At 36.1% G+C, this 16,695-nt stretch overlaps 1 protein-coding gene across 1 annotated transcript in view; it reads right to left on the bottom strand.

The window, feature by feature from the left end:
- Positions 1–5,972: 5,972 nt before the first annotated feature.
- The window catches only part of ankfn1a (ankyrin repeat and fibronectin type III domain containing 1a), a 197,506-nt gene continuing 186,783 nt past the window's right edge, over positions 5,973–16,695 (bottom strand). The window contains exons 24-25 of the mRNA XM_069194507.1: positions 12,051–12,264; positions 5,973–11,690 (exon numbers count right to left, since the gene is read on the bottom strand). Of these exons, the coding sequence (XP_069050608.1) occupies positions 10,891–11,690; positions 12,051–12,264 (1,014 nt within the window). The 3' untranslated portion in view covers positions 5,973–10,890. The remainder of the gene's footprint in view (positions 11,691–12,050; positions 12,265–16,695) is intronic.

The following is a 16,695-nucleotide window of genomic DNA, read 5'->3' as shown; positions in this document are numbered from 1 at the left end:
GAATCAGCGAGTGCTGATGTGCTCACTAACTGCAGAATGAGTTTTCCACAGTAAGAAAATAAGCGTAGCGGTAATAAATGAAACCGGAGTGATGTAAAGGTGCCTGGCACAAAAACACTGGGTAATCATTGTACCAGCCAGACCCCAAGCCACCCAAAAGGAATAAGGCTGGCATTTTATCCAGCCCAGTCAATGTTGCCTGTATATCCCCACTTTATGGGGACAGAACTTATCACCATCTTGGGCTTTTGCAAGAATGACCCTCTCTAGTAATGTTACAGTACCAACATTTTTTTTTATTTCAGGTACAAAACGTCAAATAAAATCTTTCAGATATGCATGTATATAAGTTATGTTTCTTTAACTTTGTAAATACCAAATACCAGGGACAATATAAACAGATATTTTGATAAGGGAAATAACTATTTAATCTATCTAATGATTTGATAAAACCCTTCTTTACAGGTTTGTACTACAGGCAACACTCCTTGACATTTCATAACGTTTATTCTTTTCGAGGCATTTTATATGGAGCAAAACAGAAATAAAAGAAACTGAATCTAAAGCTGAACTGAAGCTAAATTTTATGGCACATTTTCTATTTTGGGGTGGCAAAGTGGTACAGTGGTTAGCACTGTTGCCTCACAGACCTGGGTTCCATTCCTGGGGTTCTATCTGCATGGAGTTTGTATGTTCTGCCTATGTTTGCATGGGTTTCCTCCAGATGTTCCAGTTTCCTACCACAGTCCAAAGACATGCTGTTAGGTTAATTGGGTTCTGGAAAAATTAGCCCTAGTGTCAATGTGTATTAGTTCCTGTGTGTGCACTATGGTTTCCCATCTAGGGTTTATCTCATCTTGGGCTTGTTGACTGCCAGGTTAGGCTCCAGTTAAAGGAGTTAGAAAATGGATGGCTGGATTTTCTCATCTGAATTTATGTGGCTTATTGATGCCAACCACTGCATTGAAGATATCATTACCAAGACTGAATGTGTGAACAACACATAAAACAAACAGAACAATCAAAACCTTTTGCTGTTATTTTTTTGTTTCACTGTAACAAAAGGACTCCTTTTTAGACTTTTATTGTTTTTCAGGGATACAGTCACTTTAAGTGCAATAGTGTACAAATAATGAATGAGCAGACACACAAGAAGATTTTACATTGACATGTGAAGTTATTAGAATAGCATTAAAGCCACAGAAGAAATAAAACTAGTATTTTACAAATATAACAGTGGCACATCTTTATTTTTTGAAAATAAAGCAATTTATTACTTTGTGTTTCATGTTACTGAGAACTGTTTATACAGAAGTGGTACACCATGGGTGTATAGTAGAAGTACAGTAGGTGTGTAGAAGTGGGGCAATTAGGTGCACTACTTCATAATACCTGGGACCTAAAGAAAAAGAAAAATATTGTAAAGTAATACTGTCAAAACAGAACGAACAAAGAAAAGATCAGAGAGCAAACAAGAGCTTGTGACAACAATAGAGTGAAAAACTGGACTGGGACAGAGAACAAGATGAAAGGATCAGAGTTGGACTAACAAAATTGTGAACTGTATCCCTGGAGATAAGACAAGACCAACAGGGATGTTTTTACAATACAGGAAGATTAACATTTCTGGAGCAACACAGAAGCAAAGAGCAGACTGTGCTAGGGGAAAGAAGGTTGGGATAGAGCTTTCTCAGGAACCAAGATTGCTGGTACACTGTTGAAGGCAATAGCACACATGTCTAATGCTTTCATTCAAAGATGAAAAGCAGGACCTAATCAGTGGTCTTCTCTGTGATGCTGCCTTTAGCATCAAAACTGAACAAAAATATTAATTCATAATTCATGGTACAATTAGTTACTTGAAAACATATGAACCAAAGAACATTTTGTAACCTACTTATGTCCCTGCCTGCTGGAGTTCCTATGACCTTGAATAAAGGATATGTTTTTCATACTGCTTTTGTAACTTCTTAAGGTCTTATTGAAACACTTACACTTGATAGTTTTAAGGATGGGTTTGTGTGGTCTTCAACCCAATAGGAATATGTGGGATATCTTAGAGTGCTGCACTAGATATAATTCACAACTGAGCATGTCTCATATAGAGCTCTGTCAGCTGCTGTTGGTCCTACAGTATACCTAGTGAAGGCATTCTCTAATATTTTTGCATTATATACACTATAATGTGATAATATAGATTATTATGTTTATAATGCATTTTTACCTTCAAAAAGGTTCCAAGTCAGTTTTAAATACTTGAATCTTCTGTTTTTTGTAGTATCCAAGCCACTTTCTTATTGATCTTCATTTATCAAAATGACTATTCAATCCAGATAGTTAGCAAGTTTATGTACATTGATGATTCAGATAAATTTAAAGCCACACAATTGTGGCTGTCCAGAAAATGGGATTGTGACTTTCTAGACAAAGGGCTAACTGCCCTTTTTCTCATGTTAGGATTTTTTTTATAACACAGTTCATTTGTGATTAAGGATTAAGCCCAATCAGAATTTTGTCTTTCTTATTGTGAAGTGTTTTGTTACTTTTCCTTAAACAGCTGCCCTAAGGAAGATGGAAGTTGGAAAGTAAATTCGACCCACCACTGCTCTTTAATAGGGGTAAACATAGCACTTATTTGTCATCAACCTTCACTTTCATATAATTCCTGTAATCCTAAATTACCTAGATTGATTTTAATATTTATTCAGTGAAAAAAAATCTGATGTTGACACTGCAAAGCTAAAGGTGACAGTCTATTCCCAATGCACTGAGTCTGGTTAAAATGGAAAAGCAAAAAGGTTAAGGATAGAAAGACACTAACACAAAGAATGTCCCAAGCTAATGCTAAAATCTTGCACTAACTACATAAAACACTGCAAATAGTAGGTTTTTGTTTCCACCTAAAAATGTAAATTATTGATTGGTAACCAATTGTATTGTTGGATTGTTGGCTAAGTAATCAGGAGTGATTTTTATTAATAACATTTAACTTTGAGTCTGGTACCCCAGAAAGGAAAAAGGTTAAATATTTGTTAGGCTACTTGTTGTTTACTTATGGACTGTTAATGATTAATTTTAAGTATGTTCTTTGAAAAGCTAGTTTTTACATGCCTCATGAATTACTAGTGTAACTAAATTAAACGGTTTACAGAACAAAAAATGGATGCTAAAGGTTCTCTCCAGCTGACTCCTGTTTCATGATGACATGATGTAGCAGAATTGATATATTTGTTATAGTTCTTTTTACAATTGATTACCTAAAGTTTAAACAAATTTTGCAAATAAAGACATTTTAATGGGAATATGTGAAATTAAACATTTATTCAATTAGGTAGACTTCGAAAGTACATTTGCTAATTCATACAAAAATATGCAATATGCACAACTTGAGCAGGAATTAATTTGGATGGCCAAAACGTAACTTGTGAATTCTAAAGTAAAGCATTCCAGTTACTCCTATGAGCTCTGCCACGATCATCAATTCCTTTTAAATGCTTTATTTTAGAAATTACACCCATCATATAAAAAAGACCATACTGTCTTGGCATAGCCCCCATCTGCTTATGCCAGTTTTCATCAATGCAATTAAAGAAACTCACTAAGAATGAAATTTCCAGCATGCTGGCGGTTGGCTATATCTTTTCCATTACTTCTCCTGTACGACAGTGCCCCTCTGGGATCCTCCCAACATCCTCTGCAGACATTTCCTTACCAGGTCTGGTTACATCTTTGTCTGCGCCTCCTAGACCTCATTTTTTAACAAGAAACTGAAGATTAAATTGGCTGCATTTAGTTCTCTTAGCTATCACTCTACAAAATGTCAAAACAAAGAATTATTCTCATTCACTGAAAAATGAATTTGTCTTAAAAGTACGTTTGGGTAATTTTTTTTTCATAAATTCATAAATGTGTTTTTTAAGCGCATGATGAAAATCTGCTTTTAAACTCACTGCTGGAGGCCTTCAAACCAGATTTTAGGCTAGTGTAGCATATTTGCTTCCATGTCATGGATTGTGTGCAGGTTAGAAGTGGTGAAGTTGTAAAAGTGATGCTACAAGCCCACTTAATGATTGTTGTATTTAACATACAAATCATTTTGGGACATTGGAAAAAAATCCAAAACACCAAACTACTTCAGACAAAGAGCCCCAGTTTTGAGAATCACAGTGCTGGCAGTCATTTCTCTGATCAGGGTGAGGAATATGCAGCAAATTCCCCCCTAAGCAGTGTGTTGATGGGAACTTTCACACCTCTTCTGTTTCCAGCTGTGACTTATTAGTCATCACTTAAGGAAAATCTTTAAGTGTTGTATGCCATTGCTGTTAGTTTAAGGAAAATAAATGCACACAGCCATTAAGCACTCCTTTGTTAGCAATTGACGGATCTTGCTGTTGGATCCCCCATGACAGGAAATTGTCTCTGTTTTTACATCAATGTTACCCTTGAACTACAGAACTATCAGTGTCTGTGCCATGTCATACAGGGGTGTGAGGGAGATAAGAGACAAGTGACAGGCTACCAACTTACCAGCAGGTTCCATAATGGAACCAACACTTACCCTGCTGTTTCTCAAGCTTGATGTGTAGTAGAAACACAAATGACACCAGCAGACAAATGCTGTTAGATCTGAAAGAGTAGACTTCATTACAAATATTACAACTGTTTTTTAATGTTGCAAGAAATACCCAAAACAAATTAATTCACAAATACTGTTCAGTTATATAGAGTTTTTCAACCAGCAGAATCCCAGAGCTCTTTACTTCACAATATAGAATGGGACTGAATCTATTTATCACTGTAGCACAACACCCTACCATGGGTTGGTAGGTTTATAATCTTGTAGCTGATTACCAGGATCTGTTTTTATGGAACATTTACTTTTCATTAAAATGAGGACCATGTACTGTAGGTCTCAAAAACCTTTGTACATTAAATAGTAAACGTTACTTAAAAAATAAACACTGCATTAAATGGTAGAGAAAATTGTGTTGTGTGTGCCTAGACAAAATTTGCTTTGAAAATACTTGTTTCTTTGAATACCTTTCAATACAACAAAACCAAGGAATATAACATCTGCAAACATTAGGATTAGGGGTTTTAGTTTGTTCCTGGTTCTGCAGTTTTAAGTTTTAATTCTAGCGGTGCAAAATGTTCTTGTCTGTCTGATTACTTGTTCTTTCGACTGTTTGATTGGGGTCCCAAACACCTCTAATGTCATGTATTCCAAGATGGCAACAGTGCTCTGGGTTGTTTCCATAGTTACCAGCTGCTTTATATTTAGCCTTTTGGTAAACTAAAGATACCCAAAAGTTTCCATAGCTACTATCTCCCCCCATCACTTATTGGAAATTGGTAGAGCAAAGAGAAAGGGAAGTTTCTGTCAAACACATCTTTGCCGACTGAAAACATTTGATAACAAAACATCTTTAATTTCAGTGTCACTGGAACACTGCTCTGAAAGACTACAAATAAGCAAAGGGAATAATATTGATTAAATTAAAGTACAATATATTGAAGATCCATACTTGACAGGTAACCATGGTAGATTAATGGGCTCATTAATGTCTCAGGTTGTGGGTGTGTAAAAAAACTGCTCAAGTCATGTTGTGGATGTAGAGTCAGTAGGAGTATTCAAGAAGAGTTTGGTGAATGTTTGACATCATTAGTTTACTAACAATCTGATGACCAATAGAAGCACAGAGGTTTCATTTCATTCATAGCAGTAAACTAGATTTAGATATAAATAGCCACTGTCAGTACTATGTAATGCAAATAAATACAAACTTTCCTGTTTGGTCTGTCCTGTAATGCTATTATTCGGAAAAGTGTGGTGTTGCTCTTTACCAAACACCTTCAACTCCACCTCCATTGTTATCTAGAAAATACACTACTGTTTTGGGATTTGCACTATTTATTTCCCTTGTGTCACTCTAATCTTAAAATACTGTTTTCAAACAAAACTGACATTCAGAAGGTGTTTAAAGAATAAAATTTACTGAATAAAGCAACAGTGTGCCCTTGTTTCAAGATGGCAACAACAAACATCTTTGTAGTAAAATAGCAATCCACAAACATGCCAACAGTTAAGGCTTTTCCTCTGTGACTAAACACAGTACAGTAAAACATCATAGAAGAGAACAGCCTTCTTTACATGTTACAAAATAGTCCAGTGTGGTGATCAGTAAATTTACTTGATTTGTCCCAGCATTGATATCTTATCAATTATGAAAGACTTCATTCACATTTTAAATTGTCAACAAGACTCCTTCATACAAAGACTAATTCTGAAACAACAGAACAAAAGCACGTGAAACATGCAAAGCTGGCTTCAACATTTCTTTCTATATACAAAAACCATCGATTGATAGGCCAACTTAAATTAACCATTCTCTTTCCTTAAAACCAAACTTAGTTGAAGGAAGTTTCAAGTTTTCAAGTGAATTCATTTTTTGAATTAAAGGTTTAGGATTTCACACTGCCACAGAATTACATGATTTAATTGTAAATATAATTAACAATATATTACAACCCAGGTACCAGCAAAGCCAATCCCCCCTTGGTTTACAGTGTTATGAAACGGATATGGATATTAAGTGCAGAAAAGCATATCAAATCAAGAAATCTGTTTCCTGTTGATACTGAGATAATGTTTGTAAAGATCTTTTTTCAAAATAATGATGTCTGATTCCAGTTCACATTGTAAAACTCCTTAAAGGTGAATGCACATTTATTGCCTCACACGGATTTTTCAGCATATCATTTGAATTGCATGAGCAGCATGGTAATATTTTCTCTGCGGAGTGGTAACTCGCTTCTAGTCTTGTCAAGTGTACGGACCACTGTTTTTCAACCTTTCTTAATTTGTATTTTTACAATGGTCAACACCTCTGCATTTCACACACTGCAAGTAACTGAAAGGGACTGACTTCATGCTTTAGACACACAATTAAAAGCCCTGCCTGCCTTGTACTAGTCTCACAAGCATTTGAATTTCAAGGAGGTAAAGTCTGTCACTCTGTCTGTCAGTTCTCATTCTGAAACACCCAGCTATTCTAAACTCATTTTACTAAAAAACATAATAAAATCACATTTTTCACTAACACAAAAAATAGATGATTTGTATTAATAGTTGTTATAAAAATGTTCCTTTCTTAGTACTATTTTTACTGTTGCAGGTTACCATCATAAACATTTTCTTTGAAGATAATGCCCACAACTCCACAACTAAATAATTTAAAATAACTGCTTTGAGGCTGTAATTTTACACAGTATGCAGAAGATCTGCTTTATTGCATACTTTGATGCATTTACTAAAATCCAAAATATTGTTATGCATTTTGATATCTTGGACAACAAAACTCTTAATAAACCTTGGGATTTGCCTAATTTTTGTCTCATAAGAATAAAAGTCTTTGATTTCTAAGGGAAACTATTTAATTCAAAGCTTGTGGGACGTACAAAAGGCATATTCATACTCGGTTATATTTTTATATAAGATCTCAACTGAATGTTTTGGAACACAGCATTGAAATTCACTCTGATCACAAGTGAAATATATGTATTTACAAGGGCCAGTGATAAAGCATACATTGACAATCTTACATAAAAGATTCAACTCCATTATAGTTCAAACACAAAATAAAATATTTAGCATGCTGACAATGAAATATAGACACAAATTAAAAAAATAAAATGGGCTATGTTAAATGTACATCATATGGAAAAGCCCAGCTTTCCTGAGTGAAATTAGCAACTATGAGCATTAAATTTCAACACTGAGAAATTCAAAACCTGTTTTGTGGCTGAATTTCAACTTTCAAAATTGGAAAAGTCACATCTGTAGAAAACATCCTCAAAACTGTTACTGTAATGTAGTGCAAAATAGGTATTTAGAAATTACAAAGGGTTATAAAGCTGATCAATACAGTACAAATGAGTTGATAGCAGTTTAATAATTTGTTTTACCATAGCTATCAAACTGATATTTTGAGTTTTTTAGAGCACATCAAAACTGTGCAAAGATCAGTTAATTGGTCTTGCATTTACTATATAACACCAACGTGTACTGTATTAACACTGCAGTAGTGCAACCTGCTGTCCAATATTTACAATCTCGAATATCTAATTTTCATACAACCCTTTGCACATTTGAGTATAATTTTTTTTAACACTTTCAGAAGATTCTCGTTCGATAAATCATGTATAGCTATGAAAGACCTTCTGTGTCTTTGTGTTTCTTACCTGTGGTATTTATCTTGAATTCTCTTCACCATGGCTTAGCACACTTCTTTTGAAATCTCTTGACCGTGGCCAAGCACTGGAAAACCTGTACAGATATTTATGGTTGAGGATAATACTTCCAGCCTTGCTGTATTGAAGGATTTGTCCATATTGACAGAGAACGCTATGATGCTATTTTTCTCCTTCAAACCAAGCAAAAAGGATTGTTAGAATGTCAAGTATACTTACTAAAACTTGAACAGAAGCAATGAATGAGGTATTTTAAAAATAACAAGCTTGATTGTTTCATGTAGAATTTGCTCTACAATGAGTTCCGGAGACAATTTTTAAACCTAAATGTGAAATGTGCTTCTTTGAGAACTGTGCAAAATCTACCATAATTAACAGCAGTCTAGTGGAAAATAATTTATATCTATATTTTAGATGTAATCAATTTTGCCTTTTTAACAGTCCTGAAAAAAAATTAGATTCCCATTAATAATATGAGAAAATAACATAAAAAATAAAACATTAATTGCTCTATTAAGGACAGTTAATATTTGATTTTGTAATCACTGTGAAGCAAATACATTTAACAATTTAACAATCCTTACGCTGGTATTGTGTTGTATCGTACAGTATCTGACAGCAACAAAACGTTTGCAAATATAGTAAGTGTTTTTAAATTAAATTTGACCAAAACTGAGATCAAGCTGACAATTCCAAATTCAGAAATCAGGCCAAGCGAAAGAAAGGGAGAATGAGCCTTGAATTTGTCTCCATTGAACCAGTTCAAAATATGCAATGTCAGTCAGTTACAGAGCACTTAATGTCAAAGCCTTGTTATGCACTATTTATGAAAAAGATACACATATTTACAGGTTAGGGCAATTTGGTGCTGATAAAATACATTTTCTTTCAATGCAAATGATTGCAGGTAAAATATAATATTTATGGAAAGTGATATTTTTAAGAGGCAAATAATTTAACTTGTCTGTAAATATAGATGTAGCACAATTTCCAATAATATATTGGACTTTTGAAAACTCTTAGAAATCCAGTGGAATGTTGATTATCCGAGCAGACAGCTTCCCCATCTGCACAATTCAATGGCCACTGTAAGAGCCAGTGCAGGATTCCAAGATCTGCAGTTTCACTGCTTCTATTAAATGCCATGCAAATGAATACGAGCCAGCCACACATTTTGGTTTCATTCAAACCAATTTAGTAGGTGACGACTGATGCAGTCTCTTTATGGAAACGTGTATTTTCAATGCTAGAAACACTCTGAAGTTCACCCAAACCATAGGGAGATATGTACTGTAGTCCTACAATGAAAATATTCTATTAGTACAACAGTTAAAAGCATGCAGTATCATAGGGAAACAAAGAAGATGCTCTTTGCAAAGCACTGTGATCCATTTCAGGTATTACAAGAGCTGCAGGTTCTTTCAAATGGAATTAATTGAACAGAAAAGAAATATGTTGTCAATTCCACACTTCTGTCTCTGTATATTTACAAAAAGGCTTTTACCATCTAGCAACTGGGGTTGAATTCTGTAAGTGTGATGAGTGTGGCTCTCCATGTGACTACTGGAATTTGATCCTGGTTTCTCATGGGCTCCAAACATGCACAGTGCTGTCTCTAGACAGCAAATAACTGTGTTACACTAAAAGTCTGGTCCTTTGTAGTGGTAGAGTTTTACGGCGATTTTATGTGGAAATCTCAGACTTTCTCTAATAGCAGTTTAAGCTTTTCAGTTAGTGGCAATATTTTCAATGTGAAAAGGTAGGTTCCTTCCTTTTGTCTAAAGCCACTACTATGCACAATACATATACCAGTCTCCTCAAGTAGTTTCAGACAGTACAGCATGTCTGGAAGCATACCTAATGCCTTGGCCTCTTCCACTGCATTAGGAGGAATGACTGTCTAGCTTTCAGAGGGGGTAACATCACTCCTGTAACTGGCTCATGCACGATCCCCGTTACATATGACATTGTAAAACCTGAAACAAAACATAACACTGCAGTGCAATGGGAGTCTTGTGTGTTCTTGTAGAATTTAGGAAAAGTAAAATGAATTTAAATGTAAACAATGTTAAGCTGTTTTGCTTAAGAAATTACTAGTTTCGCATCAGCTCATTCAAACTATAGAATGTAGTATTAGAAGGGAGATTACAATGATAATACAAAATAGGTTCAATGTACATCAGTACCAATTATGGAATGTGACTGGTTCTGAAATCCAGCATTCTCCTGCATGCATTTATTGAAATGTTCAAAAATATCAATTTAATACACAGATAAATTGTATTTTTTATAATTGAACTATTGTTAAATCACTTGCCTTTTCTGGTAAAACCTTGCGTGGAGGCAATAGTTTTAAGTTAAAATGTCCAAGCAGTGCTTCACTTCATGTTGCATTGATCATTGATATAACAGTCAAAAGCCAGTGAATTTATACCTTAAGAGTCGACCAGCAACTTTAGATTTTTTTAACATTCTATTGAAATGATGCATATCCATTTAAGCCTGGTTTACATTAAATAGAAAAGAATTCAGTGTTGCATGCTTTTTTTAAACAGTAAATGCAATAGACAGAGCAGGAAAAATGGACTGAAATTGCATAAAAAGGATACAGCATCTACAATTACATCAGATAATTTACTCCTAGAGTGTACTGCTGAATATTTCAGATACTTGAGAATTAGTTTGGTCGTCAGAATCCACATCTTGAGCCACAGCGCATTCAAAACCAACCACCACACCAGTGGCAGCTTCTGACTCTCCTACATTCAGAGTCCAGGTGTGGGTATCTTCGCTCAGGGAAGTCTTTTTGCAGGGCTCAACAAAGATCCTGCGCACATTCTGTTTCGACTCTCGGTGTCGATTCTTCCCGTCTTCAGGGAGGCTAGAAGCGTGAGGTAAAAAAGAACTACGTGGTAGCTCAGTGAAAATATTCATAGCCCCTCCAGTAGTTGATTCCAGAGGTAAATCTGTCTCCCGCTGCTGAGTGTACACACCTTCTGACAACGAGACGGCCTGGCTCTCACTGTGCACCCGCAGCCAGCGGTGGTGTCCGCTGAAGTAGCTATGGTGTTGTTGCTTGGACAGCAGCTTCTTCTTACTGCCAAACTGCTTGCCACGGGAGCCCTTGTCTGCGCCTTTGGAAGTGAGTCCAGATAACGTCAAGTCCTCCATGTTCTTGGAGCAAAATTCACCCTCTGTGTCAAAGCCACTAGACACTCCGGTGTCTTCTTTTAGGCAGAAGGAGTACTTCAGGTCGTGCACCTGCAACACATCAGGGGCGCTCCCACTCAAGCCACAGACAGCCTGCTGAGAGATGTCCTGGGAAGAGGAGTAGACCAGGTCTAGCTCGCGGGGGCTCAAAGCATCACTCGAATCATAGTCGCTATCCGTAGGGAGAAAGACTTCAGAGCATCCATCTTCATCGGAGCCAGGCTGTGAATCTAAATAAGGAAAACACAGTAATGAAGAAGATTTTGCTTTCAAAGGTAGAAACCCACTATGTTTTATGTGCATTATAACAACACTTGTATGTTTAGTGTTCATATGATATGTGAATTTAACATGGGCTGTTAACAATGAACACTATGCAGCACAGAGGAACTCCATGTGATTTAGTCTTCTGACATTAAAGAAGTCAATATTCTGTAACATGCAAAAAATGGAGTTACATCAAATTTATTAATCATTTACTAAGATGAGCTAACTGCTAAGGTTATCTAAAATACAATATGTTGTTTCTGAGAATTTTTCAGAATTGCCTTTAAATTAAGCTACAAGCAAAAGGTTTTATGGTTTCTTACCGCTAACAGCCTTTCTTCTGCGCATTTCAGGTGAAGGGGAAGGAGTGGGAAGATAGTCCATGTTAGAAGACGTGGAGTCATTCTTCTCCACGGAGTGCTCCACTGTTGTGTCAACAAACCAGGTGATTGGTACGCCACCTACAGGCTGTTTGTAACGGGCGTACTGAAGGGCGTCCATGATCCACCTCATTTCTCGCCACATTTCATCCATTTGCTTTAAATTTGAAACAGAAAACACAATCAAATAAAAATGGAGAACATGTAGCACAGTAGCACAGCTCTTTCAGTCAGCAACTGCAGCCCAGAAAAGTGAACAATGGTTTCTCAATGAAAGTGTGGTAATGCTAATGGCATATCTAATGAATTAGATCAAACAATTACACGATTATTTTGATCCTTTTTTTAGGTTTTGATGCTGATGAATGGATCAGTTCCACAGAATTCACAAGTCAATTAATATACATTACATTCAATGGACAGAGAAAGAAACTGTTACCAGGGCTTGCTGAGGTAAGATGAGGTAAGACGCTTAACAAAAAAAATTCAATAGTTTTAAGATGACCAACACTGTGTGTATTTCTCTGAATAACAGACAAATACTCCACAGATTTAAACCTAGAAAAGATTCTTGTAATAGCTGAATGTACAATGCAAGGAATCTAAATAGGTTTTTCACAATATGGCCATATGAAGTGTGTAGACACCCACAAAGTCACACAAAGCAGGTCATGAGCATACGTTCAGATCTTATCGTCAGTATGACTGTTTGATTTCTACACCACACTCAAAAACAAATGGTAACATTATATGACAGTCAGTCTTGTGAGGTGATACCATGTGCTCCTGTATTTCATTTTGTATCTTGTCTTGATTTGCTTATGTAAGTTCTTTACCAGTGGTGATGCCAAAAAAATGGATATACATCCAAACTAATTATTCTTATTTTACTCCATGTAAAAATACAAAACAAACTATATTCAATTTCCTTTCTAAACCAACACAAAAAGGGTCTCTAAAAAAGGGTGTCCTCAAAACTCTTCATTAGTTCAACATACCAGGGAGATACTGTAATACCAGAAAAAAACCCATAAGGAAATATTATTCCACCCTACATATTATAAAATAGATTACCTACATTAGAGTCATATAAATGATATTATGACAAACTCTGACATATCTTGACTCAACAAGGTAATAGTTGAACATTAAGAATGTTAGTCGTGCACTCCTACACTGCTAATTCTGATTATTTGAGATGACTGCCTATACAGTACATGAAGGAATGTCTCTGAAACACAATGCAGAGTAAAATTCTGAGTTGATCAGTATTCTTGTATATTGTAGACCTTAAAGGTAATTAGATCTTCATGAAAGTCTTAATAAAGGCTAAGATACAGTATATGTTTAATCAGATTAACACAATGACATAAAATATAGTTAAATTAGTTAATGAACAAAATGATCAAATAGTAATAGGTGGTAGAAGCAATGACTTTAACTAGACATATCCTGTAATGTTAACGAGTCTTTCCCATCAGCTTTTATGAATTTCTGCCCTTACTGGTCAGTAACATTTGAGCGTTTCCTTAAATCACAAGTATCTTTATTTGTGTAACACATCTAATCTGGTTATCTTAATCTTTTGTTACGAGTTTAATGAAGATCTAATTACATTTTAGGTCTAATATATACATGAATACATGTATATAACAAGGTTCTCAAAGTTTTTCTTGGCACTGAAATTATTTTCTTATACCACAAATGATTCTGAAATGAATCTCTAGGTTAGTATTTTTTTGACAGTTTTGACTATAGGGATACAGCATCTGTGCTGAAAGGAATGCAATCATTAGCGTAAATTATGAAAAACAATATTTTATTGTTCTAAACTACCAATATGATGACATATAGTATTGCTATGTTTATCATTTTTTCACTGGATTTTGTCACAAGAAAATTTTGAACATACTGGTATCCTTTTTTCAATGTAATCCTGACATTTCAACATATCTTTAACCTAATTTCAGTTTTGAACGGTGATTGAATAATCATTTCAATTGAATTTTGTTGATCTTCCACTTCTCAGAAGGAAAGTGACAGAAATGGCTAGTGTACGAGGGGAAAGATTTGCAATAGATCAAAGCCAGACTCACAGATGAGTGTGACTTTGATGTATTGTTTTGAGACAATGTTTGAGCAGACAACTCAAAAACAATTCAACTCCTCTGGAATATAATTTTAATCTGACTTGGCTACAAGCCTCCAAAAAACAGATTTTGTTTCTGATAACCAGTAACACATTCATATGTGTTCTAACAGTCGAAGCTACTCAGGTGATGTTTATCTTATTTACCAGGGGGTCAGTAGTTTGAAAGAGTCAAATTCCTATGCAGAAGCAAATTCAGAGTAGAGGGAGCAAACAGATCCCTTTCTGGCAGATAGGAAAACCGTGCCTCTTTAATGAACCTTGACACTGTAGGATGACTCTTTATACAAAATATGCTGAGGCTCTTATGACGAACAGGGAAAAATGCCAAGTCAAATGGTATGGAGGGGATTTTTGATTTCAATACAAGAATTAGATCATTTGTCTTCTGTTAATGGGAAGAAGATATAAAGTGAGATCTTTGCTACAGTATAAGGAAACATAAAAGTTTATTTTTAAGAAATATATTCAATGTACTGCAGAAACCACATATGCAACACTTAATGGACAACAGGAATGCAATTTACTTCCTAACCTTTCTATCTAACCAACTCTTGTTACCATGCATCTCTTAACATCTTGTCTGTAAACAAACTAGGTCAGATTGCTTGAAATAATATGTTGAAATCCATATTGTGCATTTATTTTGTAATAAAAAAACAACTACAGGGAAATATTGAGTTAAAAACAAATGAATATATAACCTAGCACTAATAATACACTGGAACCTAAATTAAATTAGTTGTCATTTTTAGCAAAAAGATCAGTAAATCTGGGCCAAATAACTTCAACAAAAAACAGATTAGAAAGAGCCATCCAACGCTCAATACAGAGAAGGGATCATTCAATTTATAATCCCAACAAAAGGTAATCATGGAAACAACTATGAACATAATGACAATCTCATGAGTAGTTAAAACCATGTATGATTTTAAATCTGGAATTAGTTTACCTGTCTACCATGAACTATAATAAGAAAAGTTTTCTTAATTCACACTTCTTTTACAGAATTCTTGTAAAGAATAGTTAATGCAGGAGCACATATAAATTCTTGGCTATAGTGTCTGCCTGGCAGTGATACAATTTTAAAAGCTGGATGAATGTTATCTATGAAACCCATCAAGTGAGATTTCTGTTTTAATAAATTTGTGATGCCTTATTTTAGCTATATTTTAAATAAAATGTGGGGCCCAGGCCTCAGGTTATTTATAAATGATGTTTAACTACAGGACGTGCTGAATTACACAGGCCAAAAGAGAGGGCAATGAATTAGGAAGATGTCTGGTGCGTTGGAGTTCATATTTAAGTTTATTTCATAACCGTAAAATCCTAAATGTAGAATTTAGTCATTTTTACTGTTTTGGATTTAGGTGGAATGAAGGCAGGACATAAGTTTAGAATGAGGCATTTGGAGGGCTGTTTATTTCTATAACACACAATGTGTCTCAACATTTTCAAAAATAATCGTTTCAAGGGGAGAAGAAGGGGTTTGTAAAGTAGAGAAAAGTAGCACCCGGACCGCGCGGGAAATCCAAGTGGCCGATTGGGTTGGCTGACGGCAGCCTCCGGGGCGTGAAAACACCGCTGACTCGCAGAGAGTCACTTGATAGGCTCTGCTCTACTACTGGGAGCTAGGCCCTCAGGGGTAGGGAAAGAAGAGGAAGGCTCCCCTGACTCCTTGAGGATCGCTTTGAGAGGCACTTCCTCACGACCAGGCACTGCCCTCAGGGGATAGAGAGGAGGAGATAGCCCCTTGTCTCGCTGAGAGTTGCATGAGAACTGCTGGGAATGAATCCCTCAAGGGGGAAGAGAAAGAACCTCTGACTGGAGGAATCACTTTGAGGGGCACTGCCCGAGGGGTTGAGAATGAAGAGAAAGCTGCTCGAGAAGGAAGCGAAAGAAGTCCCCTGACTCGCTGAGGGTTGCTTTGAGGTGCTGCCTCACAACTGGGATAAACCCTCAGGGGACCGAGAGAATGAGAATTAGTAAGTTAGAGTTCTCGAGAATAATGTGACCAGGCGTCCCCTCTGGCTCGTGCTTAAGAACCTCCCCAGAAAGGCTCAAGGTGGTGAGCTTAACTTACTCCCCCAGAGGGAACCTGATGCAAAGGCAACACGATAGAAAGAGGAGGAGGGAATTCAAAACTTTAGACGTGTGCGTTAGTGTGGTTAGGGTTTAAATAGGGAAGAGAAAATTGGATGATAGAGGAAGGGGCGGAACACCCCTAGCTTCTCCCCTAGAACTCCACCTATAGGTTTCCATGTAGGAAAGTGTGGTATGTGTCACTCGGCCACAGCCAGCATCCAGTTGGGCACTTCTTAGGCCTGACAATGACAAAGTCCTCCTGTTACAGACCTCTTATAGAATGCAAACAAACGATTAGTGCAAAAAGGCTTCTTAAAACACTCTTCAAAGTGGATCCAGCAGCAATGCGTTAGG

Source organism: Lepisosteus oculatus, chromosome 9 (genome assembly GCF_040954835.1).
Source record: "Lepisosteus oculatus isolate fLepOcu1 chromosome 9, fLepOcu1.hap2, whole genome shotgun sequence".
NCBI lineage: Eukaryota > Metazoa > Chordata > Actinopteri > Semionotiformes > Lepisosteidae > Lepisosteus > Lepisosteus oculatus.
Note: the sequence above shows the minus strand (reverse complement) of the source record. Positions and strands in the feature narration are given on the sequence as shown.